The sequence below is a fragment of the Opisthorchis viverrini genome (genome assembly GCF_000715545.1).
Source record: "Opisthorchis viverrini unplaced genomic scaffold opera_v5_12, whole genome shotgun sequence".
In the NCBI taxonomy this organism is placed as follows: Eukaryota; Metazoa; Platyhelminthes; class Trematoda; order Opisthorchiida; family Opisthorchiidae; genus Opisthorchis; species Opisthorchis viverrini.
Genome location: NW_008751668.1, coordinates 3,160,550 through 3,177,489, shown reverse-complemented (window position 1 = coordinate 3,177,489; position 16,940 = coordinate 3,160,550). Strand labels below are relative to the sequence as shown.

The 16,940-nt window shown below is 46.4% G+C and overlaps 1 protein-coding gene across 1 annotated transcript; it reads left to right on the top strand.

Annotated features, from left to right (window-relative positions):
- Positions 1-5,663: 5,663 nt before the first annotated feature.
- On the top strand, positions 5,664-14,480 carry T265_12731 (hypothetical protein; the record flags this gene model as incomplete). Its single annotated transcript, XM_009165171.1, has 9 exons — positions 5,664-5,694; positions 5,742-5,998; positions 6,041-6,136; positions 6,173-6,277; positions 6,316-6,435; positions 11,636-11,733; positions 11,898-11,976; positions 13,230-13,376; positions 14,454-14,480. The coding sequence occupies 9 exons, from the start codon at positions 5,670-5,672 to the stop codon at positions 14,478-14,480; spliced, it is 954 nt and encodes a 317-aa protein (XP_009163435.1).
- Positions 14,481-16,940: the final 2,460 nt, after the last annotated feature.

Genomic DNA, 16,940 nt, shown 5'->3' with positions numbered 1-16,940 from the left:
TGACTCAGCGATTGAAATTGAGCCTTTTTTAATAAACCGAGCGGTCGACTCACCATCGGTGCGACCCTGTCCCACAACAGCGAATCATACTATATGTATTTCTTTATGCCGGAGTATTACGTCATGTAACCGTACCAACAATAACAACCTAACTCAAAGCCTCCAGGTGCTAGACCTGGTTATATTATAATCTTTGTGGGCGGTGGCAGCCGTGGCGCTTGGGAATCCTTTGGGGAAAGGTTATCGTAGAATCTGGCTACCAGGACAGACTGTGGGATATACACAAGATGGCAATGACCGCGCTTTATGAAAGACGAAGTAGTGGGTAGTCAGGGGAACAGTCATACACCCAGATTTGGAGTGAGTAAGCTAGAAACTATAGATGGCACGTGGCTGAGAACCGGGAGTAACGTTGCGTTACTGTTTCGCATATATATTTTTACCGAAGAAAAAACAACGCTTGGCAGACTTCATGGATATCGGAAGGATGATACGGACGCAGAAGTTCAAGGGTTAGAGTTTCAAGCTACCGTAAGGCACCCGTAACCCACATGTCCATAAGCGGAGAGGACTGAAAATAGATGTGCACAAAGGGGTGAAACTACAAGGTGGCATTATTAACATTTTTACGAACGTTACTCTGCTTTGGATGACAGGGTCTTCATAAATTGCTCTTACTAATAGGATCCAGGGGTCGGTGACCCATTTTCTTACATTCACTTTCCTTCGTAAACTGTAATGCTGCTTAGCTCACGTGGCGACTTACAGTCAAACAAGTTTTTGTCCGTCAGTTCAAAAATTCTATTTCAATCACTTTGTCTGCTGTCACTTATCACGCCACCCCCTGCGCATTCAACTCCTTTCGATAAGACTGTTGCAAATCCAACTAGGTCGACGGCTATTCTGCTTGATTGTTACCACATCGGCCAACGTGCCACCCTACGAGAAAATTCTTTACACAGGTACTGTCCTTAGGTCGGCCGGTTGACCGACACTTAGTTCTAAAAACAAGAGACACCTCTTCACCACCTCCGCACTCTTGCATCGCCATTTGAGTAGACCTCAGAGGGAGAAGTGTGCCGACATGCCTTTAGAGGAGAGTCCGTTGCGCGTTGTGATGAGGAACCGGATGTTAGAAACCCATATGCCCAAAGAGGCTTGGGTGTCTGGCTCTTTACAAGTGCACTATTTGTGCACCCTCGAGAACGATCGGACCTAGAGGCGTTTGTGTGTCCGAATATTTATTCATTCTCGTAATTTTTAGCTCGGGTTGCTAGGCCCTGAGAGTGCTTCCTAAGTTCGTCGAAGGGAGGGGACTCGATCGTCGCAAGACATTTTCGATGGGATGCTACAAGGATGACCGCCGTATATAAATCCGTTGACGGCGAAAGAGTTATCCGCACCTCGCCCAGCTACCTACTTTTCAAATGAGTCATTGCGCTGCAATTTTTGTTCCAACGCTAGATCTTGATTGAAGTGCCATGACTTTGATTCTTTTGCCCTTTAGGCTGTCGGGAGCCACCGAAAGGTCAGAAAAACCTCACTCGGAAGCTTTGCGAGCCACATTATAGGGCGAACCAACCCGAGGATCCGTAGGAGTTACTAAACCAGCCTACGCAACAACGTGCGCGTTCCAGTAACATCGCCTGGCCGGGAACCCGCAGGAAATTTCGCTCAACGTTTAGCATCTGGACTTCAATGAGCAGATCACGTGGCGCGTAGCTGCTCCAAGGTTACTGCCCCAGGTACCTCACAACGAGCTAGGTTGTTATGCACATCCACTTTGAAAACCACGTTTATTCCATAGTCGCCTTCTATTGGGGCTTCTGTTTATAACAATACGATGTACACTCCTCATGTCTTCTCACAATCCATGTTGTGCGCTGCGACCCTATTTGTATGGTGTATTTGAGGTTCAGAGTGATGTATTCACTTGTTCGATCAACGAATGAAGTTCCCATTATGGCCTTTGGTTACACTCTCAGAACGGACATTCCTGGAAAGTGCTTGGATAGCCCCCTTGCTTGTGATATGCGGTTTGGGGCGATGATTTTAGAGGTGAATTGCAGATTCGTGAAACATAGTACTTTCAATTGTGGCGGAATCTTTGTGTTAGTAATATGATGAAAAACGAGCCCATCGTGCTTCGCCTTCCGAGAAGGCCATGCGATGGAGTGTATGCCGGCTGTTCGAGGGGAGCGTCTATAGCTACGATGGATACATCCTACGATGCACATGCGCCTTCTGATGCTTCAACATCCGTGGGCATAGCATAGAGCAGTATCAACTCTGGTCGCCGGTATTTGTTCTGCCAGTTTATCCGATGTGAATGGCTAGGCCGCATAGTTTACTCATAGGTGTGAACTGCTGCGTTTTCACAGGGTGTGAATGATAAGATTCCAGCACCCATGGGACACGTGGTCAGGAAGGTGCGAGTCTTGTATATAAGCGCTAAAAGTAATCGCCCAAATCGACCAGAGACTTGTGCTCAGTAAACGTTTGTGACGTTTGTCAGAATGGCCAAATCCAGTGCGCTTGGTTGACGCATGGATGTAGTGCGATCCAACCGACTATAACAATGACAACTGTTCGTGATTACCAAACTTAGCCAAGACCGAAAGCATATAATTCGCTTCAAAAGATCAAAGTTCAAGTTCCCCATTCAAAAGAACGGTTTGGTAGTTTGCACTGAAATTGTATGTGCCTTGAATAGCAGGGATCTTTCCAAACTCAGTGGCTGCAAAATGCCGCAGCTTCACAAGATGATTTTTCTTAGTTCGGAAAAACTGCAAACGCCAGAATTCCCTTTATTTCGTAACCGGTTTAGAGTCAGTCGATGTATACAAACTTGGTAAGCCTTTGACTGTGGACATGATGGAAAAAGATGAATGATAGGTTGACTTCCCAGAGGAAACCGGACTTGGCAACTCAAACTTGCAAACTTGTCACTAGAAAATGCCCTCTATTTACTGGATCCGTCTGATTCCCCGTCTCCCGCTTTTTTGCGAAAGTTACCAGCTGTATCTGTAATACACTTCTTTACAACACAACAGAATGTACTCATACTATATCAAATGGTTATCTTAAGGGCAGTGGTTTAAAGCCCTCATGGAGCCCATAGGACGGAAAATGTGCACCAAGAGATTTTCAACGAAATTCCCCATAGAGTCAGTTGGAAACGTGCCGTATCACACTCACACAGTTGCTTCAAACTCGAATTACGCGCCAAAGTTTACATGCATCTACGAATTGATATGCAGGTCTAGGCTGTCTCCCATGATTCCCGCGGCTTGTTCTTGTTGTTTGGCAACTTTTGTCCACCTGAAAGGCGCGGGCACATCTGTTTAGGTTCTCGGCGGTGGACAGTAAGCATGCCTGCGTGAGGACTCACATAGCAAGGCACCCGACAGAGTTAGCGTCAACATTACTTCCTGCTCTAACCATTCGGAACGAGAACGGTAGTTGCCGAATAGAAGCGTGTGTTTTGGGCTTAACAAGGTCATTTCCATGTCCGTGGCGTGCGTTATTGGAGTCAACGGTGATAAGCCTTTCTGCCAAACCCCGTTCAAACAAGGCACGGGTAAGTACTGGGGAGGTGTGCTTCCTCAGCAGCGGATTTTGGACCAGCGACCATCTTCGAAGCAGCTCGCCGAACACGTTCACCATGAGTTACGTCCTTCTTGCGTCTTCAGTGGACGTGTTGACTTGACCCAGCAATAACTCACATATTGTTTAGACGGGGTTTGGCAGAAAGGCTTATCACCGTTGACTCCAATAACGCACGCCACGGACATGGAAATGACCTTGTTAAGCCCAAAACACACGCTTCTATTCGGCAACTACCGTTCTCGTTCCGAATGGTTAGAGCAGGAAGTAATGTTGACGCTAACTCTGTCGGGTGCCTTGCTATGTGAGTCCTCACGCAGGCATGCTTACTGTCCACCGCCGAGAACCTAAACAGATGTGCCCGCGCCTTTCAGGTGGACAAAAGTTGCCAAACAACAAGAACAAGCTTCGGGAATCCTGGGAGGGGGCCATGATCTCGTGTATCAATCTGTAATTTCCTGGAGGCATCTAGAGAGTCGTTCCATAACGGAGAGATATGGTGCCTACGAACATCGTGGCGTCGCATTAGACAAGCTCACTGATGTTCACGTCTTTACCGCTCGTTAAGTAGACAAATTTGTTGGCATATTCAAGAAGCGGTCTGGTGCAGTTTCCATAGAGCATCTGGAAGTCCGTGCGAGTATTACGGGGAAAGGCGAGCCAAGTCGTCCGTAGGGTAACGAATGCCTTTTGAGCCGAATTTTCGTGTTGGAATGTGAGGGACATGTTTGAAGGAGGCCAGATAGTTGAATCCTCCTCCGCTTGTCTTCGTAGTGTTTTCTTGTTCATTCTCAACTTGTATGACAAAGGCATTCACTGCGGTCATTCACTGCATTCCAGTGGCCGCTACCAACAAGAACAAGCTTCGGGAATCCTGGGAGGGGGCCATGATCTCGTGTATCAATCTGTAATTTCCTGGAGGCATCTAGAGAGTCGTTCCATAACGGAGAGATATGGTGCCTACGAACATCGTGGCGTCGCATTAGACAAGCTCACTGATGTTCACGTCTTTACCGCTCGTTAAGTAGACAAATTTGTTGGCATATTCAAGAAGCGGTCTGGTGCAGTTTCCATAGAGCATCTGGAAGTCCGTGCGAGTATTACGGGGAAAGGCGAGCCAAGTCGTCCGTAGGGTAACGAATGCCTTTTGAGCCGAATTTTCGTGTTGGAATGTGAGGGACATGTTTGAAGGAGGCCAGATAGTTGAATCCTCCTCCGCTTGTCTTCGTAGTGTTTTCTTGTTCATTCTCAACTTGTATGACAAAGGCATTCACTGCGGTCATTCACTGCATTCCAGTGGGCCGCTACGAAAATGGTTGCCGGCCTCAAGTCCATGGACTACGAAACGCGTCTCGCGATGCTTGATCTCTTTCCCCTGGAGTAGCGTCGCCTCCGAGGGGACCTAATCCTTACTTATGCCCTGTTTGAGCAAAGCTTGGAAAACAGGTTTTTTACCTTTGACCCAGCAAACACCCGGCGGGGGCATAGTAAGAAAATTTTCAAGCTCAGAGCACACATATTCATTGGACAACATTTCTTCTCATTTCGGGTAGTAGTTGCGTGGAATGATCTTCCACGCTCCTTCTAGAACCCAGTTTAAAGCACTGTAATACATTTATTTATGCGAATCCTCGCGCTGGCAAGCGTACTGCCCCGCGCTGAGAACATAGAGAGCAGTGCCACACCATTTTTTCACTTGTGCCTTTCAGGTGAACGACATCCACTGACCGACAAGAACAAAACCCACCCGGGAAACTTGGGCAAAAGCCTCGATCCTGTGTATCAATTCGTGAATCCGTATCTCTTCAAGTTCAAGCAAATTTCAGCGAAAGCAAGGCAGATCACTTACTTTTTTGGTTTGAGTACATTTGCAGAGAACGGTTACATGTAAATGTAAGATCTCTCCTCTGAACATTGCGCTTCTCCGTGTATGCCTCGTTAACATCAACTTCCGATGATGGGTTCTTTTCCGGACCAATTATAGCTCCCCCGATACCCCATTGGTCGTCGAACCCAGTGCCTTCGACCCATTGCTGATTTGCCGCTTCTTCCCACAGCTGCGAATGACGCATCAGAGTGGAATTCATGGTAAGTGTCGGCCGACCCGTGGGAATCGCTACGTTTTCATAATTCAGCTGATGAGTATGTCACTGCCCAGCTGACCGCTGCTCAGCGGAGCCATGTGCGAGCGTTGCAAGTGGTGATAGAAAATGAATCCTTAATCGTTAATAAAGTGACGTCCATTCGGGGGTCTTGGAGGGAAGATTATAATGCCGAAATCTTACCAATGTTGGATAAAAAGCGCCCGTGTTATATACTCTTCAAGTTAGACTCCACCAGCGAATTCGGGAACGACTGGGCTCTAATAAGCTGGGTACCGGACTCTGCCAGTGTTTGTTTGAATTCCCATCTGATATTTGACTACACACCTTAGGTACGGGAAAAGATGCTTTATGCATCAACTAGGGCTACCCTTCGTCGGCAGTTCGGAGATCACCTAATCAAAGAAGACCTCACCGGAAACGCTTTCGTAGGTTTTGCTTACTCTGCGTCGTCTTATGTATAGAGTGATGTCGATCTTAATGGTTTCGAGAAGCATCTGACTTCAAAAGAGTCACCCGCTCCGCTGACTGCCGCTGAAATAGAGAAGGCCTCTAACTTAAACAACGAGGTTTGTTGATGTCAAAAAATTTCCACGCTCTGTTTCAGGTTTCTGGCGGATTTTATGCGGCTCGTCCCACAGGGAGCTCGCTTCAGTTTGGTCTGACAAACGGAGCAGCTGCAGAGCTGCAGCGGTTTGCTCGTGGCTTATGTAACTACGTTCAGCTGGTAAGTTGATGATGATCATCCATCACCCACATGACGCAGCCGCACCCAGTATGACACGATTAAATTTTTCTTGATCTCATCAGTGACCGAATAAGCTAACTGATTGGCTAGTGCTTAACACTTCAAAGTGCACTGCGGAGCGTGCAAGACAAGAGCGCTAGCAAACAAGTGAAGAATATTTGTATTGACTTCCACAAATGTGCTCAGTTCAGGGAAGGTCATACATTGTATGGTCTATACCTTCGTTGCACTAGGCTTTGACTTCCAATCAACTGAGGACTCCTTCGATCCATAAATGGTTTAAAAAGCGTGAAAGCTGCGTTAGGTATATTTCCTACAGAGCCCCTGAAGTATGTATGTACTTCCAGAAAATTTCCCAAAGGAACGGGGACACATTGATTCAACCAACCACGTGGATCCCTTATAATTGTCGATTAAAATCAGTTGGGCTGCTCACTGATGTAGCACCAGCGGGTTAAAATGAAGAACATGGTTGGAGATCACATGGTAAGTGGTCCGCGATGCTATCCGCTGAAGTGCCATCACTCTACTTATGGCAGCCTGTGAGTCGCCAATTTAATCCTTTGGGTTGGGGTTGGCCTCTACCATCCACTAAGCTTCGACATAAACAACTCGACGAAGTTTCAATTTCGCATATTAAAAGGATTGTTGTGCGACATTCTTGGTTTGAGCATACCGTAGACCCAGTGTCTCCCCTCTCCTCCAAATCACTTGTTTCGTTCTTTATGAGGTACAAATTTTCGGCTGCTTTGATTTTACGAATATTCGTCATCCTTGTGACTCAACCTCCTGTTCTAAATACAGAGCTGTTGCCTTATTTCTCGGTTTACGCCTTTCCATCATCGTCATGATCATCATAGACAGCATAACATCAGCGTTCGAACACTGACGCTTCACTGCCATACAACCATGATTTATTTGGAGGCATTTTTGTGAAAGAATGGAAGAGAAAGGGGAAGGGGCTTAATGCCAACCTACAACAATCACTCCTAGGTACCTACACCTACACCTCCAAATATTTACCCAGACACTAGACAGAAATTGACTACATTAGCTCCACCGAGAGCGGCTGGCAGCCATTGGCATCTGCCTCTGTCGATCGGCCAATACTTGGAGCTACTCTTGCTCACCATGGAATGCTACCGAGGCTTGTGAACATAATCCGGTCTCTATATTCAGGTACTTTTAGACATGTGAAGATGTATGGTAAGCTCTCTACAGGCTTTCTTACGAAAAGCTTTATCTGGCTGTATCTCCATTTTTGCTTAACTTCGTTGATGAAATAATGAGACGGACGCTGGAAAGTCTTAAAAACGCAGGTGATCCAATCTTTTTTGCTGAGGCACGAAGACCACACTGTCCTCGTTTTTTAAGGTGGAGAATAAGCTCTGTTTCATTAATTGACCACCACCATACCATCTTTCGGCATACGCCTCCAAAATGTGAAGCCATGCAGTCTCTGAGCGTGCCCATTACGATTCAGTAAGAAATACTGGATCTCGTAGAGAATTTTAGTTACCTCGTTAGTTTTATTAGTTCTGTTGACGTCAGTGCACGAATCCCAAGGCCACGAATCACATTTGCTAATTTACGTTTTTTGGTACGTCAAACAGACACCGGGGCGAGATGGCTCAAGTGGTTAGAATACGAGATTACTGACTGGAAGGTCCGTGGTTCGAACCCGACCTCTGCCTCTTGACTTCCCCTGTCTAGGTTTGGGCAACCTGGCAGTACCCCAGCCCTCGTGCTTCCTTCGGGTGGCATGGCGTCTAGGCACCGGAAGGGTGTTACAGCCTAGCGATTTTCTTATTCAAACAGACATGATACTGGGTCTCAAGGGCCGCGTGTCAGGCTACAGTAAAGGTTGCATTGTTGTATGGTTGCAAGATGCCCCCTACAGATAGGTGATGTGTCTTTCTCAGGTATTTTGATCGCCGGTATCTCAGAAGTGTTCTGTTGTCGGATGACGTCAAAGAATTTGTAACGAGGTAATTAGAAAACAGGTGTTTAGTTGTGTAGCAAGTACTTCAGTCGCGAAGCTGTGAAGTGAGGATCGCTTGGCGAAAAGGTGCGAGAGAGATTACAAGGAGGTTAGGTGCTGTTAGTGCTGCCCGCCTTTCCGGATGAGGTTGCCGTGACCCCGCCGCTCTTGGCTGAGGACATTGCAAGAAAAGGTGACTGATGTCATTGTTGTTCGTGCTGTCAGGGCAAAAGACCCAGACGGTCATTGTGACTGGTCGTTGTATTAAGGTGCATGTTATTGGCGCCATCACACCGAGTAGCTCGGTACGACAACCATTAGACGTAATCTGTCGGATTACCCCAGTAAAGAGCCACTATGGGAGATAGTTGTCGTTTGCCAGTCTCGTTATCACAGTGAATTGGAACGCGTATTTGGCGATGCACGGCATTCCGGTGGTACATTCAACTCTCTGCCTTCATACTCGGTTGCTTTCAACCCTATAAAACGCCTATAGGACATCGTAAAGCATGTTATTAGAACGGTGAAACAGGGATGCGCATATCCTTCTGGTTATCCTGAAAAACTGGAATGAGGAGCAAGCGACCACCGATGTGCGAATGACCACCGCACTTTCGTATACTTAGTGCTGTTGGAGTCTCACCGGTTACTCGCCCGGGCTGGGTTCGGACGTTTGTGACCATTTATTGCAAATGGCCGCGCGCTGATTCTATGCAACGCTGTATGCGGCTAGTAAGATGACCCGGTTGATGGCTTCACGCGACAGCCGATGTGGCATGAGTTTGTTGTTAGACGTAGGTATAATGGTTGTACGTGGGCTGGTATACCGTCAGGGCGCCCACACCTAGATAGGAAGACGATTAGGGTCCTCAATCAGGGCGTTTGGTTCAAAAACCTAACCGCAAGACAGCGGTGTTTGGCGGGAAATTGGAGTGCATTGCCACTTCTACAGAACAAGTTGCCACATTTTCCAAACCGCAACCTGGAGGGCCATGCGAATGTGTTTATCAGACTAACCATTGACCAACCTGCTATGAGAGACTCTGAGTTTCGCGGGGGTACCCCCCTGTATAGCTCAATGGGGCGCTGAAGTGCGCAAACCGTCACACCATAGTAAGGTCCAGTCTCTTCGTGACGTCTTCGTCTGTTCTTCTTGACATGCTTGCCCACCAAGGGGTGCCCCGAAAGTTCGTGAACATAATAAGCTATTTGTATTCTCAGACATTAGGACGTGTAAGAGTGTGCGGCGAGTTCTTCAAAAGCTTCAGTACACAAAGCGGTGTTCGTCATGTGAGTCGGCTCTCTCCATTCCTATTTAACTTCTTGGCCGATGAAATCATGAAACGGAGGTCTCAAAAACCTCAGCGTTCAAATAGTCTAATGAAAACCTTGTCGATCTGGAATATGCAGACGACATCGTTCTAGTCTTCGAAGAGGAGAAGACACAGGTGTCTTTGGATTAAATATCCAAAGTCGCCCATCCTTTGGTATGCACTATGCACCCACAAAGGATAAAGACATGCACTCACCGAACATGTCACTCACAATCTAGGGAAAGGCACTCAAAATAATGGGGCGTTTTACACCTCTCGGAAGTTGTGTTACTTCTGATTGTAGTGCGACAGATGGGGTCAGTGCCCGAATCTCCAAGGCCCGGATCGCCTTTGCTAGTTTGAGACACCTATGGCGTCAAAGTAGCATATCCCTGAATCTCAAAGGACGTGTGTATCAAGCTACAGTGCGGGCTGTTTTCTTGTATGGCTGTGAGACTTGGTCTGCTCGAGCAGCGGAACTGGGACGTTTTTAAGTATCCGGCAGTCGTTGTTTTGGAACCATAGCTTGTGTGGGTTGATGTCCGGAATCCGCAACGAGACAATTAGAAAGCGAGTTTTTGATTGTGCAACGGATACTTCCATTGAAGCATGTGTCCAATACCAGGAGCTGTGTTGGTCGGGACATTTGTTGCGTCTGCCAAATCGTCGTTTTCCGAAGAGAGTGATGTTTTCCTTGCCCAACTCAGAATGGCGGAAGCAGAGTGGTAACCACCCCTTGACCTGGCGTAGGGGTATGAAGGAGATTGCGAAACGTTCGGGTGCTGTCGGATGGGGACCACGTAATTTCCACTGCGTTTTGTTTGAGACGCTGCAGTATATGACTGCCAACAGATGTCAGTAGCGTTCTTCTTGTCAGTTTCTATCCAGCTTGCCTGAATGAATGTCTGTAGGCGTGGGCACCTCGGTGTGATTGTATTAAGGTAGCACCGCGTCCGTTCTCCGTTCAGTTTTATTCTTTTCTTCACAATAAGTCTTTCAAATAAACCATGGTTGTACGTCAGCGAAGCGTCGGTTTTTAACACTGATGTCGTACTGTCGATGATGATGAGTATGCAACGCCAACTTTAGGAACAGTTGAACTTGACTGTTAATACTGCATCCACGTGCGCACCATCAAATTCATGTGTCATGGATTAACCACTCATTGCCACCGGTTTTGAAAGACTCGGATCACGTGCTTGTCCGTTTCTACGTTTCCTTATGCTTCTCGAAGACCAAAGCCGCATACCTCATCTAGAATGCTAACGAACCCCAGAATAACACAACTTGCCAGTAGCAAAGCCTTGAACATGAAGCGTCCGATGACTTCGGAGGTATCAAAATGAATTCAATTCCTCTGTCGTCACTCCCCAACTTGTTTAAACATGGAGGTGGACTCCCAAGTCTGTGCTGGGTTGTTTGGGGGGGGGGAGAATAAGCTGTCTCGGCTATTCCGAATGAATCAATGGTAGTGTCTGTTTTAATAACAGACAGTCACAATGCATATGGTTATCACAAGGCTATCGGCTTGGCCATTGTTATAACAAGACTCCTAGCGTCGAATATTCCCTGTCGTCGTGCGACAGCATGTGAAGCCTTGATCTGAGAGCAGGAAGTCGAATTACAGCACGGAAGGGTTCACTTGGATCTTCCCAATCAGTTGTGCTGTACAGCAAAGTCGGACGCATAGACGTCTGACTGTTCTAGATTCTGTGGACAAGTCCGTTCATGCAACCTATTGTGCCAAGTTTTGAGCAAGATACGTCCTCTGAATCACCGTACTTATGGGCGGTGAGAACGTACGGGAAGCTCTCCAGTAGCACTGCCACAAGCATTGGTGTTCAGAAAGGATGTCTGCTTTTCTCTCTTGTTTGGCTTTGTGAAGCAGACAGTGGGACGGATGCTAGAGGGTCTTCAAACGGCTACTGGCGAAAGCCTTGTTGATCTGAAGTGCGCAGACGACTTTCTTCCCAGCATCAAAATGTAGGGCGAAGTGCAAACGCTTTCAGAAAGTTCGAGTCATACCATCCTTCAGTACCTGCTTTACCCACAAAAAGTACAATTTCATGCCCTCGAACTTGCGGAACACGCCACTCGTGATCAAATAAAATTGCTGAAGCTAATGGACCCTCTTTTTCGCAATCCAGAGGCGGTATCAGCCGTGGTGGCAGTGTGCCGGCGCAGAAATCTGGAGGCCCGGACTCACGTCCGACCTGCGCAAAACAGGTAAGTCATTGGGTCTGATGGGTTGAAGATCAGGCTACTGCGTGGTACGGTTTTGATAAGGCTTCTGCGACTAACGATTTGAATCGTCCTCACTCGTAAGTCCAAATCATCGCTGGTATACGCTAGCTCCAAGTAATGCACAATCAACAGCAGCAGCAGTAGCAATAGCCGTAAAAACCGATTGCCTATTGTACAATGGTTATAGCTGCCGCGTTAGATGGCTACGCATTTGGGATGGTAGTTGTTATAAGTAGTGAACCGATATTGAGGTTTCGTCAGAGTTTTCATTACCGAGACCGAGAGGCATTGAAGGCAACATCTTAGATGTGTGCACGCCACTGAACGCGCGACTGCGCCACGTTCAGCAGTGCCTCTGACCATTGATATGTCTCATCTCGCAATACTGTGACTTGGCAAAAGAGTGTAAAAGAGATTATGCAGGGTTCCGGTGTTGTTAGTGCGACACGCCTTCCAGGGTCTCGTGAGCCCCATTACGCTTAGCTGGAGACGTATGAAACGGCAGCTGGTCGCTGTTATTAGCGTTCTTGTTGTTAGTTTCTGGGAATGTAGATGCTTCAGAATGTTTGGAATAGGCTAATTGAAAATCGAAATCGTTCAGATGTAGCGCCCTTCCGGTGCCTAACTGCCGTGCCACCCTAAGGTTGCACGAGGACTGGGATACTGCCAGGTTGCCCAAGCCTAGACAGGGGAAGTCGAGAGGCAGAGACCAACATGGTGCTGATTCAGTACTCCAGCGTATGTTAGGCGTGCTGTATTTGATTCGAAGCAAAGTGGCAACGGAACAACTTTATATATATATATATATATATATATATAATCTTGATGGTCAGGATGAACCAGTCGGCTACAAATACTGTTCAGAAATGCGGTTTGAACTGGCGCGGACCTTGGGGATTAACTAATCCCCGATTCTGGGATTCTCCTGAACATTCTGGTTCTGTATCAAGCCTCGCCTGGAAGAACATAGAAACGAGGTCAGTTGTATACATGAGAGTGGTTGGAGAGGCAGGCATCTAACTATTCTAACAGGTAATGATTCACGGAATGTCACCGTGCATGTTTAAACGCCTCGGTGATTCCGCTCCATGACATTGTTCGGCAGTACAAGTAGGCAGATAGACACCATAATGAAACCTTCAAACCACCAACTGACATCACGTTGGTGACACGCTGACTTTTACTGCGGATGACGTTTTCTAAAATATTCCCTTTTCTTCATTTTCACTGATCAGCTGATCGATATGGATTGTGAAATGATCGACCTTGCTCTTTCAGAGAAGCAGATCGAGGCCAACCGCATAGCGTCTCACACTCCAAGTAACGAAGGTCGGTATCATCTTTATCGGTTTTATCACCTCACCCACCAACAGAATCCCCCTGTGTGTAAGTGACGTCATTATTGTAATACGCATTACCCCTTTTAAGCACGTTGTTTCCACTGCGAGTATTTTAATGTATCTCCATTAGAGAACTAAGATTTCGTCTTGTGTTCCTTGTATGTGAGTTCATAGACATTTTACGTCCGAGTGAATCGTTACTTTATTGATTTGATACTCCTCAGTATGTGTAATATTGGTTTCGTGCGTTGCGTCGTGCAAGACTTCTTCGGAGGTCATGTTATCCTGTTAGTTCAGGAGTGTCCATGCGTACACATCTGCATACGTTGATCTTATTGCCTAGTTTCCCAATACGACTATGCTTTAGACTATCGCGTCAATTTAACAGCCGTACGCCTACATCTTTTTCGGTTTAGTGTATGTTAGACAACCCTTGCTTCCTTTCAGGCAGGATCCCCGTTCCGTTAATTGAGATTGTTCTCGTTTGGCACACAGGCTGTTTCACATACCTAAAAACTGCTCAATGATGATTAGTCCTCTCTATTCCAGCGTTGTTTATTTTGTCTTCTGTCCTTATCTGCGTCCTGTTTCGCATCTTTCATGCACATGTATCTATTGGTCGGTGCATAGTAGCGTAGTTTGTTGTTTTATAGCTTTGCCTCATCGCTTGGAAGACATTATTCAGAGGGTAGCCAGTACCGTCTGGCTGTGTTTAGGTAGTTGGATATTTACTTTAAGAGCTGAATAGTATGTACCCCTTTTCAACAGAGGCTGCTGTTTTACTGTGACGCAGTACTCATCCGTATGCTCAGCGACGCACGCTGTATAGCCGCCTTAGTCTTGACCGCTTTAGAACGTTCTTTACGGTCATTAGCAATTATTGTATGATGATTAGTCCTCTCTATTCCAGCGTTGTTTATTTTGTCTTCTGTCCTTATCTGCGTCCTGTTTCGCATCTTTCATGCACATGTATCTATTGGTCGGTGCATAGTAGCGTAGTTTGTTGTTCTATACCTTTGCCCGTTCGTTTGGAAGACATTATTCAGAGGGTAGCATGGCGTCTAGGTACCGGAAGGGTGTTGCAGCTGGACGACTTATTTATTTATATTTATTTGTTAGCAATTATTTACCAGTAGTCATTGTTAGTGATGGTGCTGATGTGGATACAACAGAATGTGGATGGGTCTAGATGCTATGAGTAGTACGCTCGAAACGGAAGAGGTGGCAGTAGTTGATGCTTTCAGAATTCCTAAATCGGAAAAATACATGGGAAACGGCCCTAGACCCTTAAAGCTGACATTTCTTCGTGCCGAAATGGCCAACTTGGTGAAAGCTCAGTGGCGAAGGCACCGTAATTTGCTTCCGAGGGAACTGAGAATAAGCTCACCTAAACGCTCAAACGCATCTGCTGATACGATTCGGACTGGCGAAATAGGAACTATTCAAACGCAAACGATCACTGATGAATACCAACAAACCACGGTTGGTATTCAGACTATGATGGAAAAATTGGGGTCAAAAAACGATTTACCAAAAAACGAATCACTGCTGGCTCCCCGGGAGTCGTGCGTTGCAGCACAGCAGAATTAACCACAACGACTAGCCTTAAGTGCCTCTATACAAATACCCAATGTCTGCCCAGTAAAGTGGCAGAATTAAACGCCTTTTGCGACCAATACAAACCTCACTTGGTGGCAGTGACTGAGACTTGGTTGCAAGCGGAAATATCGGACAAGGAAATCGAAATTACAAACATGAGTGTTATACGACACGATCGAGCCACCCATGGCGGTGGAGTTGCACTATATTATGACAGTAGTCTTCAATGTGCTGAAATACCTGACGCTAATCTCATCCTTGAAGATACCCTCTGGTGTATGCTGAAGTCAAACAAGATAGATGCGTGCATTATTGGTGTCATTTACCGCTCTCCAACCGCAATGGACACTCACACATTCAGTATATGTGACCGAATCCGTCGCGTATGCTCTTACTACTCCATTCCCATTCTCATTATGGGTGATTTCAATTTTCCCCAGCTTTTCGTCGCTTCATACTCGCTCAACTCAGTTGAAGCACACTTTCAGGAGCTGTTAGATTTGGTACCTTTATTCAACCATGTTAACGAATGTACGAGGTTTCGTGGAACAGATCAACCTTCGTTACTTGACCTTATACTAACTAGTGAGCCATTTATGGTTGAACAAATCATATATAGACCACCACTGGGAAAGAGCGACCATCTCGTGCTCTTGTTCGATTTCACTTGCTCCTCCGTACGTTTAAGCGACCCACATAAATATGTTCTGAAGACCAATTTTCGGGAGATAATCTCAGCCTTCCAGGACCTAAATATGCTGGATGACGAACACGAAAATACTAATAGGCGATGGAAATCATTCATAGCCCAGCTGCAGACCTTGATTGCAGACAATTCGACAGAGGTGCCTCGAGCCACCTGCGTACAGATGTTCACAGTGAGGAGTCGAACAAGAAAATGGATTACAGAACGTAACATCGCTTGGTTTCAATATAAAACGAACCGGACCGACGAACACTGGGAGTCGTACCGAAAGTTGCGGAATAAAGTCACGTCACTAATCAAGGAAGACAAACTACAACAGCAATTCAAATTGATGACTAGGATGGAGAAAAACCCCAAACTATTGTATCAATTCGTGAATGCGCAGGCTAAAGTTAAACCAGGTATATCTGCCATAAAGACAGAATCGGGAATGACTGCAAATGCGTTTGAAACAGCTAATGCCCTTGCCACATTTTATGCTTCCGTGTTTTCTCCTGAAGATACCCGCGCTCCTATACAAACTGTGGAGGTACTAACGGACGAAACTTTATCGGACGTGCATATTGATCGGGCTAACATTGTCAAACACCTTCGCGGCTTACAGGTACACACTTCACCTGGTGGGGATGGCGTTACACCACTGCTTCTGCGCCACTGCGCTGAACCACTTAGCTATCCTCTGGCTAAACTGTTCGCTAGTTCTCTGGAAGAAGGGTTGGTACCAGAGGATTGGAAATGCGGGATAATAGCCCCCATATTCAAAGGAGGTATCAGAACGTGTGCATCTAACTACAGACCTGTCACTCTTCTCCCAGTAATATCAAAAGTAATGGAACGAATTATAGCAGAAGCCCTGAAATCGCACCTTGAAATTCACTCCTTGTTGAGCGATAAACAACACGGATTTCGACAGAATCGTTCTTGTTTATCCAATCTCCTCGTGACACTCGATGACTGGACACGAGCAGTCGATGCGGGAGTTACTGTACATGCCTGTTACTTGGATATATCCAAAGCCTTTGATCGAGTCGATCACAGTATCCTTCTTCGGAAACTTGAAATGTATGGCGTGACGGGAAATCTGTTGAGCTGGCTGAAAGACTATTTGAGTGACCGTTCGGTCCAAGTTCGTGTCGATGGAGCGTTTTCCGATAAAATTGCCGCCACAAGTGGTGTCCCTCAGGGTTCGGTTCTTGGTCCAATTTTGTTCCTGGTATACATGAATGACCTGCCGAAACTTCTGCAGTGCAAAACCGTACTTTTTGCTGATGACATAAAAATCTGGTCTGAAATTCATGGAA